This window comes from Bos mutus, chromosome 8 (assembly GCF_027580195.1).
Source record: "Bos mutus isolate GX-2022 chromosome 8, NWIPB_WYAK_1.1, whole genome shotgun sequence".
NCBI classification, from domain to species: domain Eukaryota; kingdom Metazoa; phylum Chordata; class Mammalia; order Artiodactyla; family Bovidae; genus Bos; species Bos mutus.
In genome coordinates, this window is record NC_091624.1 from 30,097,221 (window position 1) to 30,114,773 (window position 17,553).

The window sequence follows — 17,553 nt, forward strand, 5'->3', positions numbered from 1 at the left end:
GGTAAAGAAATGATTTTTTCCTATCTTATCTAGATGAACTGTACCACTGGGTAAGTAATAGTAGATGAGGGGAAGTACTGCCTCACAAAAGCATTCTAACAAATGAAAAAGAAATGAGAAGTAGAAACCATCATTGTGCTACTCTGAGTGAGAATAAAGAGACAAACCAGCAAACATTTTGTCAAACACTAACATTAAGAAAACTATGATCATGGCATCCGGTCCCATCACTTCATGGCAAATAGATGGGGAAACAGTGGAAACAGTGGCAGACTTTATTTTTTTGGGCTCCAAAATCACTGTAGATGGTGACTGCAGCCATGAAATTAAAAGACACTTACTCCTTGGAAGGAAAGTTATGATCAACCTAGATAGCGTATTAAAAAGCGAAGACATTACTTTGCCAACAAAGGTCCGTCTAGTCAAGGCTATGGTTTTTCCAGTAGTCATTATGGATGTGAGAGTTGGACTATAAAGAAAGGTGAGCACCGAAGAATTGATGCTTTTGAACTATGGTATTGGAGAAGACTTGAGAGTCCCTTGGACTACAAGGAGATCCAACCAGTCCATCCTAAAGGAGATCAGTCCTGAGTGTTCATTGGAGGGACTGATGTTGAAGCTGAAACTCCAGTACTTTGGCCACCTGATGCGAAGAGCTGACTCATTTGAAAAGACCCTGATGCTGGGAAGGACTGAGGACAGGAGGAGAAGGGGACGACAGAGGATGAGATGGTTGGATGGCATCACCGACTCAATGGACATGGGTTTGGGTGGGCTCCAAGAGTTGGTGGAGGCCTGGCGTGCTGCAGTTCATGGGGTCACAAAGAGTTGGACACGACTGAGAGACTGAACTGAACTTTTGTCTTGCCAAAGGGACTGAACCTGAATTTGATACAGGGTCAGAAGCCAACTGCTCATTTTCAGGAAACAGAGGTTGAGGAATATGTTCACCTGCACCAACAGCACATAATCAGCAAGATGCAAACTGCAGAAAATAACTGGCCTGGTTTCTTCAACAAAAAAATCTTACAAAGAGGGAAAAAAAAAAAAAAGAAAAAAATCATATAAACTGTAGAGAATTGAAAGGGAGGAAAAATCTTATAAACTATACAAAAATTTTTAATGAGACTAAACTATAATGTTAAGGGTTATACATCGTATCAAATGTGTACACGTGTATTTGATAAAACCATAAAAATGCAAAAAAGTCAAAATAATTAGTTTATAGTGATTCAGATGGGCTACATAGAAGGGGTTCTGGTATACATGACCAACTTCTCTATCCTGATCTAGGTCTTCCCTTTATCCTGCCACTACCCACTTCCTCATTTGTATCTCAATACAGCATCTCGATCGCAGAGTTAATTCAAACTAATTCAAGCATCCCTTAAGAGCTATTTGATTGCATACAACAAATATGTAAAGAAAAGTTTTCAGAATGGATTTGCAGTTACCTAAAAATTTATCCATTGATTCACATATCCGATTTTGATTGACAATGCTCTCATTTGAAAATTTCATTGGTTTTCTTGGTATGAAAGTGCTATTTCTTTTATGGTTAGTTAATTTTGAAGAGACACTGATTTTATCTTTTATAGTTTTTGGTCTATGGTTCTGTTTAGAGAAACTGATGTGGCCAACAGATAAATTATCATCTGAGGATGAAAAATCATCAATAGTCTGAGAGTTACAATCTTCATCTGTTGCACACTGTTGGTTTGCTTTCTTCATTGTTTTTGGAAAAGTGTAAAGTTCCCTTTTATTTTCCTTTTTTCTCTTAAACCTCAGAGAACTAGTAGCTCTTTGCTTTCTTACTCTTGACTTGCAGAAAACTTCAATGTCATCAGATTCATCACTAATATCACTACCACCTTTTCTTTTTGTATTAGATTTCAGGGTCTCAATCTCAAGATTTAATTGTTTTGAAATTAGCCCATTTCCTCTGACATTGGTCTTTGTATCATCACCATTATTTTTTATATTTACAGGATTTTCTGATTCAGAATCTTCAGATCCATCCACAGGTGGCTTAAACCTTATATTCTTCTTAAGGAATCTCTGAGTTGTATACTGTGTGGGAAAGATGATATCACTATCTTCTGATTCTGTGACATTCTGTAAAATGTGATGGTGGTCAGCTGTGTTTTTAAAGTTTTTCTCATCATCAGACTCAGAAGGAATATTCTCTTTTAAAATTTTCTCACTTTTATCAAAAACACATTTTCCATTTGGATTTAGGACATTAGCTAATTTCTGATGTTTCAAAGTACCAAGAGAGTCTTGACTCTTCTGACAACCAGCATTTTTGGCTTCTGTTGAAAAGCATGTGGGCTGCTCATCCGAACTTTCATTGTCAGAGGCAATATTTTCATCACCATCCTCAACTGTTTCACATTTTGTCTCAAACAATTTAGAGAAACCACACTGGAGTAAGCTAAGCTGCCCAGGAGAAACTGAAGCTCTACTTGAGTCAGATGCTTTGTTTTTCACAGTCTTTGTTACTGAGTTGCTTGCTGTTTCATCTTCACTAAAATCACTGCAGAGATCACATGCTGCTTCTGCTAGCTGTTCTGGACCTCTGTGTTCCCGACAGTCAGGCTCCCTAGCCTACAGAAGAGGCAATGACAGAAACATTAGAAAATGTCAAATAAATGATATCAAATCTATTACACCGGAAGGGAATTAAATTTGGGCAGATAATTTATATACAAGTATATCACTTGGTTTTTTCTAAAACATGTGGTAAACAAATATAAAGGATTTAATATTACAGTCTAGTATACTCTTTTCAAGTTGAATAACTTTCCGAATAAATAAAAGTTAAAACTAGAATATAAAGTGATCAAATTATTCACAAGGAAAACACAGAGCAGAACTGTTAGCTTCTAAGATGCAGAGATAGTGAAAAGCACATGACCTGTTGCTTACTGCAGTCCAGCTGATACTTTCAACCATGCTTTAAAAACAAAACAAATTTGCAGGAGTTAAAGAATTCCCAACTAGAAAATATTTCTAGTTCATTAAAAATAAGATTGGACAGGATCTTGACCACCATAAATAAATAAAATATTGAAGCTATTTTGAAGTAAAATTTATTACAAATTTAAGCCTAATATTTATTTTTTTCACATCAATTAGAGCTAAATATATTCTTCAGTTTCTGAAAACTGAGGCTTAGTGAAAGATTTGGGGAAAGTATTATCTGGTAATCTGGTAATATTTCTGCCAACATTTGATATTCATGTATTTTTATAAATTTAAAAAATATTCACCACATAATGGGTGATATAAATTTATAGGGGAGTTACAAATTAATAGTTATCACTGCATATAGTTATCATAGTTATATAATACATGGCTGCATCATATGTATATTATATCAAAACATATAGTTATCATATAGCCCATTATATCTTTGGGCTACTATAAATTTAGAGTTAAATTCTTAAAAAAAAAAGACAAAAATAGCAACAGCAATTAAAATTATACACATATTCTTTACTTTTAAAAAGGCTTTATGATGACAACATAAATTTTTGTAGAATGTGCGATTACAAACTACTAAACCTGTCACAAGACAAAGGACTCAAATATCTGCTTGAGTCAGAGAATGAGTCTGATGTCTGGATTTAATAATATTAAATACATACTGATTGCGATTTTTCCATTTGTTGCTTATGTCAGATTGGTCACCTACACAGTGCATTTATTTCTAAATTTATAGTTTGGTATAGTTAAAATTCCAGTTTGGATGTAAACACCTGAAGATTGCTCCTGAATTTTTTTAATGATGTGAAATATTAGCCTAAATTATTAATTTTACTGACAGTCCTCTGACTTTGTGTCCCTGACTTTTTAAAAAATCCATTTTCTTTACACATTGAAAAATGAAGGAAAAAGAAAAGGAAGTTAAAATCATCATGTATATATTTCCCAGGAGCTCTAGATTCAAAAATTGCTTACTGTTTCTAGTTTGTGTACTGGAGGTTCCTCTTTCAACCACGTTGTAGCTGTCATGATCCCAGCTTCCACCTTGCCTTCTCTCTACAAAAAATGCAAATCACTGTATAAAATATATAAAGTAGAAACAACCAGATAAACAACAGCAATGGCATGATAAAACTTAAGAATTAGGAAAACTGAACATAGGGAATTCCCTGGCAGTTCAGTGGAGGAGGGAACGGCTACCCACTCCAGTATTCTTGCCTGAAGAATTCCACGGAGAGAGGAGTGGGCTACAGTCCATGGGTTCGCAGAGAGTCTGACATGACTGAGCAACTTTCACTTTCTTTCACTTTCACTTTCTTAGTGGTTATGACTCTGCAATTTCACTGCTGTGGGCCTGGGTTCAATCCCTGTCTGGGAAACTAAGATCCCTCAAACCACATGGGGTGGCAAAAAAACAAATAAATAAGTAAACTGAGTACAGCTTGCTTTAACTCTCAAATGCTATTTTTCAATTTGCTAATTAAGGAATTCATATATATATACATTTTAAAATGCTTATAATTCTTAGATAATATAGAGGCGCTGTGGAAATCTGCCAGGCCCATAAAAAACTCATTCTTATCATAAGCTTACTTTTTCAGATAGAAAATTAATACCATTTTTCAGCAAACTCTACTAAAAGCCCTAGTAGGGAGGGAGAGTGAAAAAAATGTTAAAAATTTACCCAGCAGTGATAGCCCATAATAACCATGTCTATATGGTAACTATATAACTTGGTATGTATATAATATTTATATAATATAAATATTATATAACATTGCAATAACTCTAAGGATACATTATCATAGAAAATACTGGGTATTCGGAACTTGATATTTTAGCTTATGTTGCTAGTGTGCTTATATTTCGTATTCATTAAAATATGTATATTGATTTCTTCAGTGAAGCAGATATGAAAATGAAAATGTCCATCTTATATAAAACTAAAAAAATCTTAATATTCTAAGAGGCTAGCTACATCTTTTAGGAAAAGTATGTTTTTACAGCTTTTGGTATATCATTTAGCAGAGATATTTAATGGCCTAGATTCTAGAATACTAAATTCTTCTTCAAAAGGAAATACATTTATTTCTCTTGTCAAGTCTATCTGTTGATAGACAAGGGGAAATAACATTATCATTACCAGAGTTACAAATAACCAATTTATGAATACACCAGTGTTCATAATATACCAAAGATATGGTTCCGATTACCTGGTACCCAGGGCAACAAGTGAGAATCTCCCCCAGTGAATTTAAAAGAATGATAAAGAGCTCCTGAATAAGATCTTTTCTACCAATGCCCAGAGGCTATCACGTTAAGGGAGTGAGGCACCTCCTTCCTAGTACTCCTTTTTTTCTCTTCAACAGAAGTCAAATATAATAGGTGTAACTGGCAGCACCAGAATTCTTCAAGCTGTCAGAACCCCTCAGTGACAGGTATATGGCAACTCCAGTCTTCTGTTGCTCAGTCCAAACACCCTGGTGTGCATGCGTGTTAAGTCACTTCAGTCATGTCCGACTCTTTGGGACCCTAGGAGCCGTAGCCCACCAGGCTTCACTGTCCAAGAGCTTCTGCAGGCAAGAATACTGGAGTGGACTGCCATGCCCTCCTCCAGGGGATCTTCCTGACCCAGGGATCGAACCTGCATCTCTTGGCGTCTACTGAATTGACAGGCGGATTCTTTAGCACCAGGGCAACACGGGAAGCCCATAACTACCCTGGTTCAATTCAGTTCAGTCGCTCAGTCGTGTCCGACTCTTTGCAACCCCATGAATCACAGCACGCCAGGCCTCCCTGTCCATCACCAACTCCTGGAGTTCACCCAAACTCATGTGTATCGAGTCGGTGATGCCATCCAGCCACCTCATCCTCTGTTGTTCCCTTCTCCTCCTGCCCCCAATCCCACCCAGCATCAGGGTCTTTTCAAATGAGTCAACTCTTCGCATGAGGTGGCCAAAGTACTGGAGTTTCAGCTTTAGCATCAGTCCTTCCAATGAACACCCAGGACTGATCTCCTTTAAACGGATGGACTGGTTGGATCTCCTTGCAGTCCAAGGGACTCTCAAGAGTCTTCTCCAACACCACAGTTCAAAAGCATCAATTCTTCCACGCTCAGCTTTCTTCACAGTCCAACTCTCACATCCATACATGACCACTGGAAAAACCACAGCCTTGACTAGACGGGCCTTTATTGGCAAAGTAATGTCTCTGCTTTTCAACATGCTATCTAGGTTGGTCATAACTTTCCTTCCAAGGAGTAAGTGTCTTTTAATTTCATGGCTGCAGTCACCATCTGCAGTGATTTTGGAGCCCCCCAAAATAAAGTCTGACACTGTTTCTAATGTTTCCCCATTTATCTGCCGTGAAGTGAGAGGACCAGATGCCATGATCTTCGTTTTCTGAATGTTGAGCTTTAAGCCAACTTTTTCACTCTCCTCTTTCACTTTCATCAAGAGGCTTTTTAGTTCTTCTTCACTTTCTGCCATAAGGGTGGTGTCATCTGCATATCTGGGGTTATTGATATTTCTCCCAGCAATCTTGATTCCAGCTTGTGCTTCTTCCAGCCCCACGATTCTCATGATGTACTCTGCATATAAGTTAAATAAGCATGGTGACAATATACAGCCTTGACAGACTCCTTTTCCTATTTGGAACCAGTCTGTTGTTCCATATCCAGTTCTAACTGTTGCTTCCTGACCTGCATATAGGATTCTCAAGAGGCAGGTCAGGTGGTCTGGTATTCCCTCTCTTTCAGAATTTTCCACAGTTTATTGTGATCCACACAGTCCAAAGGCTTTGGCATATTAAAGCAGAAATAGATGTTTTCCTGGAACTCTCTTGCTTTTTTGATGATCCAGCGGATGTTGGCAATTTGATCTCTGGTTCCTCTGCCTTTTCTAAAACCAGCTTGAACATTTGGAAGTTCACGGCTCACATATTGCTGAAGCCTGGCTTGGAGAATTTTGAGCATCACTTTACTAGTGTGTGAGATGACTGCAATTGTGTGGTAGTCTGGGCATTCTTTGGCATTGCCTTTCTTTGGGATTGGAATGAAAACTGACTTTTTCCAGTCCTGTGGCCACTGCTGAGTTTTCCAAATTTGCTGGCATATTGAGTGCAGCACTTTCACAGCATCATCTTTCAGGATTTGAAATAGCTCAGCTGGGATTCCATCACCTCCACTAGCTTTGTTCACAGTGATGCTCTCTAAGGCCCACTTGACTTCACATTCCAGGATGTCTGACTCTAGGTGAGTGATCACACCATCGTGATTATCTGGGTCGTGAAGCTCTTTTTTGTACAGTTCTTCTGTGTATTCTTACCACCTCTTCTTAATATCTTCTGCTTCTGTAAGGTCCATACCATTTCTGTCCTTTATTGAGCCCACCTTTGCATGAAATGTTCCCTTGGTATCTCTAGTTTTTTGAAGAATCTCTAGTCTTTCCCATTCTGTTGTTTCCCTCTGTTTCTTTGCATTGATCGCTGAGGAAGGCTTTCTTATCTCTTCCTGCTATTCTTTGGAACTCTGCATTCAGATGCTTATTTCTTTCCTTTTCTCCTTTGCTTTTCACTTCTTTTCACAGCTATTTGTAAGGCCTCCTCAGACAGCCATTTTGCTTTTTTGCATTTCTTTTCCTTGGGGATGGTCTTGATCCCTGTCTCCTGTACAATGTCACGAACCTCCATCCATAGTTCACCAGGCACTCTATCAGATCTAGTCCCTTAAATCTATTTCTCAGTTCCACTGTCTAATCATAAGGGATTTGATTTAGGTCATACCTGAATGGTCTAGTGGTTTTCCCCACTTTCTTCAATTGAAGTCTGAATTTGGCAATAAGGAGTTCATGATCTGAGCCACAGTCAGCTCCCAGTCTTGTTTTTGCTGACTGTATACAGTCATCCTTAATTGCTTTTTCTATATACCTTATATCTACTCCATCAGCAGATCCTGTCACTGCCTCAGGGTACAGACCACTATCCTCTGGCCCAAACCACCAACTCTTGGCTAGATTGTTGCAGTATCTCCCTACCTGGCTCTTGCTTCTGCTCTTGTACTTCTATAGTCCAATTCTTAATCTTTAGAATAAACAGTATAGATTACACTATTCATTCTGCTATTCAGAACTCCAATTGCTTTTGTTCTCACTCAAAGTCAAAGCCAAAGTTCCCGCAGGATCTGGCGTCCTATCATCTCACTGGCCCCATCTTTGGCTCTCTTGTTTACTACACTCTGGCCACTTTGGCTTCCTTGCCATTTTGAAATCATGCTGAGCATGCTCCTCTCTGAGGGTCTTTGCATTGTTTTTCTGTCCAAAACACTTCTTCCTTGTCTCTTCAAAGAGTCAACTGCAATCTCACAGTGCATGCTTCCTTGGCTACTCCATACAAAATTGTAATGCTCTTTCCTTTACAGTATCCCCATTTTGTTTCCTGGCTCTATTTTTTTTTTTTTTTTTGAGATATACTTTACATATTACAGCATGTACATTTAAGGTCTACAAAGTATTAATTTCATATGTTTATATATTGTAATGGGGGGCTTTTCAAGTGGCTCAGTGGTAAAGAATTTGCCTAGCAACGCAGGAAACGCAAGAGACATGGGTTTGATCCTTGGGTCAGGAAGATCCCCTGGAGTAGGAAACGGCAACCCAGGGACAAAGGAGCCTGGTGGGCTATAGTCGACTGAGCCACAAAGTCAGACATGACTGAGCACACATGCACATATACTGTAATATGATTATCATCATAGCTTTAGCTAACACCTCTAATGTATCATATAATTATCATTTCTTTTATGTGGTGAGAACACTTAAGATCTGGTCCTTAGGCAGTTTTGGGGTATATAACATAGTATTGTTGACAATACTCACTATGCTGTGTATTAGATCTCTAGAATTTATTCATCTTCTACTTGCTCTATATTTATCTTTAGAATCTGTCATCATGATATACTAAATTCAGTTATTTTTTCTCTTTATTATTTGTTTCTCCCAAATAGAATGTAAATTTTTGTAGGTAGGACTTTTAATCTATTTTATTAATTTCTGTATGCCTAGCTCTATGATGTATAATATTGGACATTTAGCACATACTCAATATTTGTGAAATTAGTTCTCAATATATATATTCTAAAGAGAAACCATTAAAAAAAAGTCAATGTAAAATAGAACTAAAATGCCCAGAAATCATATTAAAAGCACTCTATAAATTCAAATTTCTATATCTTAAAAATTTTTTAAGGGATTTTTCTACAACCTTGAAAAATTAAAAATGTATCACAGGAAGTAAAACACTTCTTTTACTTTATGAAAAATGCTTCCCTTATATAGGGCTTGGACCAATAATATTTTAAAACATAATTTGGCCAAAAGCACAACATGAATCTACTAAATTCTGACTGATAAGAAATGAGCAATTTTAATTCAAAATTTAGTTTAATAATTGAATGCCAATGATGTTCCTAGCGAGAAGTTAAGCATATTCTGCCATAAACAAAATATAAGATTATGGAGGGTCCTGTCATTAATAAACAATCTTGGAGGAAAAACAACATATATTGAGGACAACCAGAGAATAAGAGAACTTTCTGTCTAATAACCTGTCAAATGCAATGTCTTACATAACACTTTTTAAACAGAGGAACAGTGGCTATTCTGACTAAAAACAGAGAACAAAACAATTTGATATATGGCAGAAAACAGGAAGGCTGAGCACAAAGAATTGATGTTTTATAACTGTAGTGCTGGAAAAGACTCTTGAGAGTTCCTTGGACAGCAAGGAGATCCAATCAGTCAAAGCTAAAGGAAATCAACCCTGAACATTCATTGGAAGGACTGATGCTGAAGCTGAATCTCCAATACTCTGTCCATCTGACATGAAGAGCCAACTCACTGGAAAAGACCCTGCTGCGGGGAAAGACTGAGGGCAAGAGGAGAAGGGGACGGCAGAGGATAAGATGGCACGACCAACTCAATGGACATGATATGAGCAAATTCCAGGAGATAGTGAAGGATAGTAAAAGATAAACGAAGGCTAGTAAAAGATGATGCTGTGAAAGTGCTGCACTCAATATGTCAGCAAATTTGGAAAACTCAGCAGTGGCCACAGTATGGAACAGGTCAGTTTTCATTCCAATCCCAAAGGAAGGCAATGCCAAAGAATGCTCAAACTACCACATAACTGCACTCATCTCACATGCTAGCAAAGTAATGCTTAAAATTCTCCAAGCCAGGCTTCAACAGTATATGAACTGTGAACTTCCAGATATTCAAGCTGGTTTTAGAAAAGGCAGAGGAACCAGAGATCAAATTGCAAAAATCCAATGGATCATCAGAAAAGCAAGAAAGTACCAGAAAAACATCTACTTCTGTTTTATTGACAATGCCAAAGCCTTTGCCTGTGTGGATCACAATAAACTGTGGAAAATTCTGAAAGAGATGGGAATACCAGACCACCTGACCTGCCTCTTGAGAAATCTGTATGCAGGTCAAGAAGCAACAGTTAGAACTGGACATGGAACAATGGACTGGTTCCAAATTGGGAAAGGAGTATGACAAAGCTGTATTTTGTCACCTTGTTTATTTAATTTATAGGCAGAGTACATCATGAGAAATGCTGGGCTGGAAGAAGCACAAGCTGGAACCAAGATCGCCAGGAGAATAACCTGGCAATATCAATATCCTCAATAATGAGTATTAATAACCTCAGATATGCAGATGACATCACCATTATGGCAGAAAGTGAAGAAGAACTAAAGAGCCTCTTGATGAAAGTGAAAGAGGAGAGTGAAACAGTTGGCTTAAAACTCAACATTCAGAAAACCAAGATCATGGCATCTAGTCCCATCATTTCATGGCAAACAGATGGGGAAACAGTGGAAACAGCGAGAGCCTTTATTTTGGGAGGCTCCAAAATCACTGTAGATGGTGACTGCAGCCATGAAATTAAAAGATGCTTGCTCCTTGGAAGAAAACTTATGACCAACCTAGACAGCATATTAAAAAGCAGAGACATTATTTTGCCAACAAAGGTCCGTCTAGTCAAGGCTATGGTTTTTCCAGTAGTCATGTATGGATGTGAGAGTTGGACTATAAAGAAAGCTGAGCGCCGAAGAATTGATGCTTTTGAACTGTGGTGTTGGAGAAGACTCTTGAGAGTGCCTTGGACAGCAAAGAGATCCAACCAGTCTATCCTAAAGGAAATTAGTTGTGAATATTCATTGGAAGGACTGATGCTGAAGCTGAAACTCTAATACTTTGGTCACCTAATATGAAGAACTGACTCATTGGAAAAGATCCTGATGCTGGGAAAGACTGAAGGCGGGAGGAGAAAGGGACGACAGAGGATGAGATGGTTGGATGGCATCACTGACTCAATGGGCATGAGTCTGAGTAAACTCTGCGAGTTGGTGATAGACAGGGAGGCCTGGACATGCTGAAGTCCATGGGGTCGCAAAGAGTCAGACATGACTGAGTGAGTAAACTGAACTGAGTGAAGGACAGAGAAGCCTGGCATGCTGCAGTCCATGGAGTTGCAGAGCCAGGCAGGACTTAGCGACTGAACAACAGAAAACAGGAAAAGTAATATAATACTATTTTACAGATAATGATCCCAAATTAGAAACCTGAATATACATTAGTATGTTGCGCAGTACTCTGTGATGGAGGTACGATCTGAGGGGGGCCTGAAGGACAGAAAAGGTTAATGATTAGAGAAGAGGAATGGGAAAATACAAGTCCATGAAAGAACCAGCATATAAAAAACAAGAAAAAGGGGAACCTTAAATGAGCCACTCAATTCAGAGTCGAATAATTACTATAAAATAAAACTCAGCAGTATACATCAGACATTGTATAACAGCTGTAATATTCACGACATACAAATAATATATATCTTCTTCTCCTCCATCCATTGGTGATCACATATGAACCACTACTGAACTTACTTAACATATGCTTACCAATGTTACATGTACATTATATAAATGTTCTCTTCCATATCCCATAAACATGGTCTAAATTCTTTAAGGACAGAGACTAATTGCTCCTTGAACAGTTTTTATGGTACTATTAAATAAATGAAGTACATTAAGGTTTTACTACAAAGTCCTGGAAGTTAAGGGAAATATCCTTAAGTTTTTCAAGACTCAGTTTCCTCAGCTTTATGATGAAGGGATTGAAAAAAAATGACAGTCCAAGATTGCATGATACTCATATCAATGTTAACTAAAAAATAGGCTAATATTCTTGGTATTCTAGTATATTAAAGAATTTAAAAGTTTTTTTTAAAGGATATAAATATCCTGTTAAGAATAAGAAACATCTGTATCCTGAGGATGAACACAACTGGGAGAGTTTGAAATACTGGTGTGTAATTTTTATTGGGAACAGAAAAAGAAAGTCCCCACAAGACATGAGAGTGCATCTCAGGGAGTATTTGGTAACTTTTAATCAAAACACATTTTATATTTTTGTTTACTTAGGAAAGTCTATTTTTTTAGTTCCTGACTTCAACAGCTGTTTTCCAAATGATAAATTTCTCTTTACCAGTCTGAAAATGGCCTTGGAAGGTCATACTATCTTGTATATGTATCTGAATTTAACTATGCATGGGGAAAATCTTAGATTAGAGGTATAATAATTCATTTCAAATTTCTCTAAAAGTAGAAATTCTAAATATAGGACTTATTTATGAAGAAAACCAAAAATTTCTCTGAAAAGGTACCAGCAATTTTCTTGAGGTAGAAAACCATACTGAAAATACTGAAAAGATCAAAGAAAAATTTCACACCTCCAGGATGTCCCTTGTAAGACAAGACCCTTGGGATCTCAGTTTGAAGAGATTATAGACTCCAAAAAGTTCTCCTTGATGCTCTTTTGATCCTTGAACTGCTTCAAAATATCGCTTGGCATTTTCACTTCCAACCACCACACAGTGAAGTTGCTATAACAGAAAAAACACAAGATATTTTTGAAGTGTTTGCTCCAACAATATGTCAGAATTTCCTGGCATTCCCTGTATATACACAGCTTTAGCTCGAGCAGGCAGAATCTCCGTAGGGAGGAAATTTTATTTTAATTTCCCTGGCAGATGTTGCCATTATGGTGAAATAATCTGTCCAGTCTTATTAAAGAACAAAATCTTACATTTCCTATTTTATCTGTTTTCTAACAACTGACTCAAGATCATATCTCTCTATGGCCTAGCCACCTGATGTAAAATGTAAAAGGCACACATTTGAAAACACTTTTCTCCTTTCTAGACTCTTAGTTCAATGGAAAGTACTAAAACTGGAAGAAATAGTCCTTACATCACCAAAGTTAAATTATAATCTAAAGTAGTTATACAATAACCACATTGGTATCAAACTAATTGTGGCCATGGTTACACTGTCAACTAACAGCAAAAATCCAACCACTGTTTAGACACATTGCATCCCTGAAACAATTGTGAATTCAGCAAGAACACTGACATGGAACCCTTAAGGACATATACCACTTTAGTATCAACTTAATGTGTCTCCTGATTAGATATTTTACTGTATATTAACTAAATACACTTTGATTAATCCCATGTACACTCTAACATTTCTTAAAAGAAACAAAGAGTGAAAAATAACCTCAATCTATTGCTGATGGAAGGATTAGTAAGAAGTGATACTTTGTGATTTTCACCAGGCTGATTTGTACTATCAGTTCAGTTCAGTTCAGTCGCTCAGTCGTGTCCAACTCTTTGTGACCTCATGAACCGCAGCATACCAGGCACTATAATTCATTGTTATAGGGGCTTCCTTGGTGACTCAGGGTGAAGAATTCACCTGCCAAGGCAGGAAATGCGGGTTTGATCCCTGAATTAGAAAGTTCCCCTGGAGATGGAAATAGCAACCCAACTCCAGTATTCTTGGTATTCCCTGGTGGCTCAGACAGTAAAGAATCTGCCTGCAATGTAAGAGACCTGGGTTTGATCCTTGGGTTGGGAAGATCCCCTGGAGAAGGGAATAACTACCCATTCCAGCATCCTTGGAGCTTCCCCAGTGGCTGAGTGGTAAAGAATTCACCTGCCAATGCAGGAAATGCAGGAGACTCAGGTTTTGATCCCTGGGTTGGGAAGATCCCCTGGAGGAGGAAATGGCAACTGACTTCAGTACTCTTGCCTGGAGAATTCCATGGACAGAGGAGCCTGGCCAGCTACAGTTTATGGAGTCACAAAGAGTTGGATATAACTTAGCAACTGAACAACAACAACCAGTACTCTTGCCTGAGAAATCCCGTGCACAGAGGAGCCTGGTGGGCTAGAGCCCAGTGGGTCGTAAAAGAGTCAGAGACTGAACGACAACAGGAAAAATTGCTTTAGGTGACTAAAATTATTCTTACTAACAACAGCTTCTATTTATTGGATATATGTGTAGCATGTTTATATTCTCATTTAATTCCTACAATCCTATATTATCTTCTCCCTTCTAGAAATAAAAGAACTTAAATTTAGAGAAATTAAGTGTCTTTCTCACAGCTGCCCCCCTAGGAAGCATCATTTGTAGAATTTATTCCTGAGTTTGGCTGAACACAAAATTTATACTTGTATCAATTTCTCATTGCCAGATGTCCCTCTTAAAACAAGACCCTTGGGACCTAAATTTGAATAAGTTATGGATCAATACACTGATTTGATTAGTTTTATATGTGTCCCCAAAATACAGGTTATAGTCCTGGAAATACATAATCACAACAGCAACTGATTTACTTGACGGCCCAGTTACTGATGATTTTACGCTTGCTACTGACACTTCCTTAAACACGGTATTCCTTAAACACTTCCTTAAAGTCTATATTGTCAGACTGTTGTACTAAATATAATCACCAAAGTAATTTGTAAGCATTCATCTGAATCTTTGTCTCCTACCAAAGCTTCATCACAAAAAAGACACATTATTTTGTACTTAAAATTTAAGTTTTCCAAAGTGGCCCAAGTAAAACTGAAGGCCAGATGCATCCATCTCTAGGGTAACTATAACAAAACCATTGTTACAAATCAAGAGGCTAAGGGGGAAAATATCAGTATTTGGAAAATGTAGTTTCTAGCTTAAGAAAAAATCCATGCAAGGCTACGAAATGCTTAGATTTCCTCACAATATACAAGATATGCAAGAAGTAAAAAAGGAATAGTCACCGTGTTAAGAGTACATGACCCCATCCTCCATCTTCAAGGCCAGTAATGAGGCATCTTCACATCATTCTCTCTAACTCTCTGCTTCTGTGGTTATGTTGCCTTCTTCTTTCCTTTTTCTGACCCTACTGCTACCCCCTCCCTTTACAAGGACCCTTGTGATTACACTGGGCTCACCCACATAATCCAGGTGTGTTCAGGGAATTAGGATGCAGGTATATGTGGAGGACTATATGGTTTTTCCAGTGGTCATGTATGGATGTGAGAGTTGGACTGTGAAGAAGGCTGAGCGCCGAAGAATTGATGCTTTTGAACTGTAGTGTTGGAGAAGACTCTTGAGAATCCCTTGGACTGCAAGAGATCCAACCAGTCCATTCTGAAGGAGATCAGCCCTGGGATTTCTTTGGAAGGAATGGTGCTAAAGCTGAAACTCTAGTCCTTTGGCCACCTCATGCAAAGAGTTGACTCATTGGAAAAGTCTCTGATGCTGGGAGGGATTGGGGGCAAGAGGAGAAGGGGATGACAGAGGATGAGATGGCTGGATGGCATCACTGACTCGATGGACGTGAGTCTGAGTGAACTCCAGGAGCTGGTGATGGACAGGGAGGCCTGGCGTGCTGCGATTCATGGGGTTGCAAAGAGTCGGACACGACTGACCGACTGATCTGATCTGATCTGATCTGATTACTCAGTCCACCACAGTAAGGAGGTGCAATAAGCATCATGAGAGCTTGCCAAAATGAGACAGAAGGCCCCTTGAAGGGGTTCTCACTGGTCAAAAAATGAGTTTGAACATTAAAAACAATTCATGATATTCAGTGTGTTCCTAAAATTTGTTACTAAAATACTAGCCCATGAGTCCACACAGATTAAATCAATGGAAGAGAAAGGAAAGCTCTCTTTTTGGTAAAATGCCAACAAATATAAAAGAAGTAATAATGGAAACAGAAAAATCACCATCTGACAAACCATCACAGTGGTAGCTGATTCAGGTAGGAATCATCAATGAACACTAAAGCTGATGAGGAACAGGGTACAGTTGTCCCTCATCCCTTGGTATGGTTCCAGGACCCCCATGTATATCAGAAACCATGCATGCTCAAGCTGCTTTTATGAAATGGCATAGTATCTGCATATAAGCTAAGCATTACCTTCCTATATGCTTTAAATCATCTCTAGATTACTTATAACACCTAATACAATGTAAACTCTGTGTGCTGTGCTGTGCCGAGTTGCTCAGTGGTGTATGATTCTTTGCAACCCCATGGACTGTAGCCTGCCAGGCTCCTCTGTCCATGGGGATTCTCCAGGCAAGAATACTGGAGTGGGTTGCCATGCCCTCCTTCTGCGATCTTCCCAACCCAGGGATCGAACTCAGGTCTCCCACACTGCAGGTGGTTTCTTTACCATCTGAGCCACCAGGGAAGCCCAAGAATACTGGAGTGGGTAGCCCATCCGTTCTCCAGGGGATTTTCCTGATCCAGGAATCAAACCGGGTCTGCTACATTGCAGGCAGATTCTTTACCAGCTGAGCTACTAGGGAAGCCCAAACTCTGTATAAATACATGTAAATACAATGGACAGGGAAGCTTGGTGCAGTCCATGGGGTCGCAAAGAGTCAGACACAACTGAGTGACTAAACTGAACTGAACATAAATGGTATACAAATAGCTAGCACAGAGAAAATTCAAGTGTCACTTTAATCCACAGTTGTTTGAATCTGTGAAAGAAGAACCATGGAAACAGAGGGCTGACTGTATTGGCATGGTCTCCGATGATCTTCTCATAATATACATATATCAACTTACAAATGAAAAAAGTGGTAACTCTGCAGTGGAGAAAGCTGGTAGACACAAACTTGACAGGTGATCAAGATTAATATCACTGGCGGGTCAGGTCCTCTAGGCACTAGGAGCCTTCTGACAATGCGATCAGAAGAGCACAGCATTCTTTCTGTGCCATTCTTGTGAAAGCTGCTTGAGTTAGGACATGAGGAAACATCAAATGGACACGCTGAGAGAAAGTATACACAAGGAAAGGCTTTACTTTTTAAAACTGTCAAGGTCATGAAAGACCAGGAAAGCCTGCACAACTTAAGGCTGAAGAAAACTTAGGAGACACAAAAAGAAATGTAATTACGATCCTGGATTGGAATTTGAGCCAGAAGGAGAAAGGAGACGTTGCCAGGAAAGCTGATGAAATCTGCATGGGTTCTATGAATTATAAGGTAATGCTGTAAGTGTTAGTTTCTTGATTTGGATACCTACATTTTTGAGAAGAGAGTAGGGGATGAAGGAGAAGCAAGCTGCAGAAAAATATGTAAAACTGAGTGTTTATAATGCATAAAGCTATTTTTATATGTACATTTAAACAGAAATACAGAGAATGTAGAGGTGATAA

At 38.5% G+C, this 17,553-nt stretch overlaps 1 protein-coding gene across 3 annotated transcripts in view; it reads right to left on the reverse strand.

Moving 5' to 3' along the window:
* The window catches only part of ERCC6L2 (ERCC excision repair 6 like 2), a 156,570-nt gene that overhangs the window by 38,967 nt on the left and 100,050 nt on the right, over positions 1-17,553 (reverse strand). For all 3 annotated transcript variants that reach the window (XM_005895844.3, XM_070375321.1, XM_070375322.1), the window contains 3 exons: positions 12,781-12,933; positions 3,964-4,044; positions 1,455-2,607 (listed from right to left, as the gene is read on the reverse strand). In XM_005895844.3, coding sequence (XP_005895906.1) covers positions 1,455-2,607; positions 3,964-4,044; positions 12,781-12,933 — 1,387 coding nt within the window. The remainder of the gene's footprint in view (positions 1-1,454; positions 2,608-3,963; positions 4,045-12,780; positions 12,934-17,553) is intronic.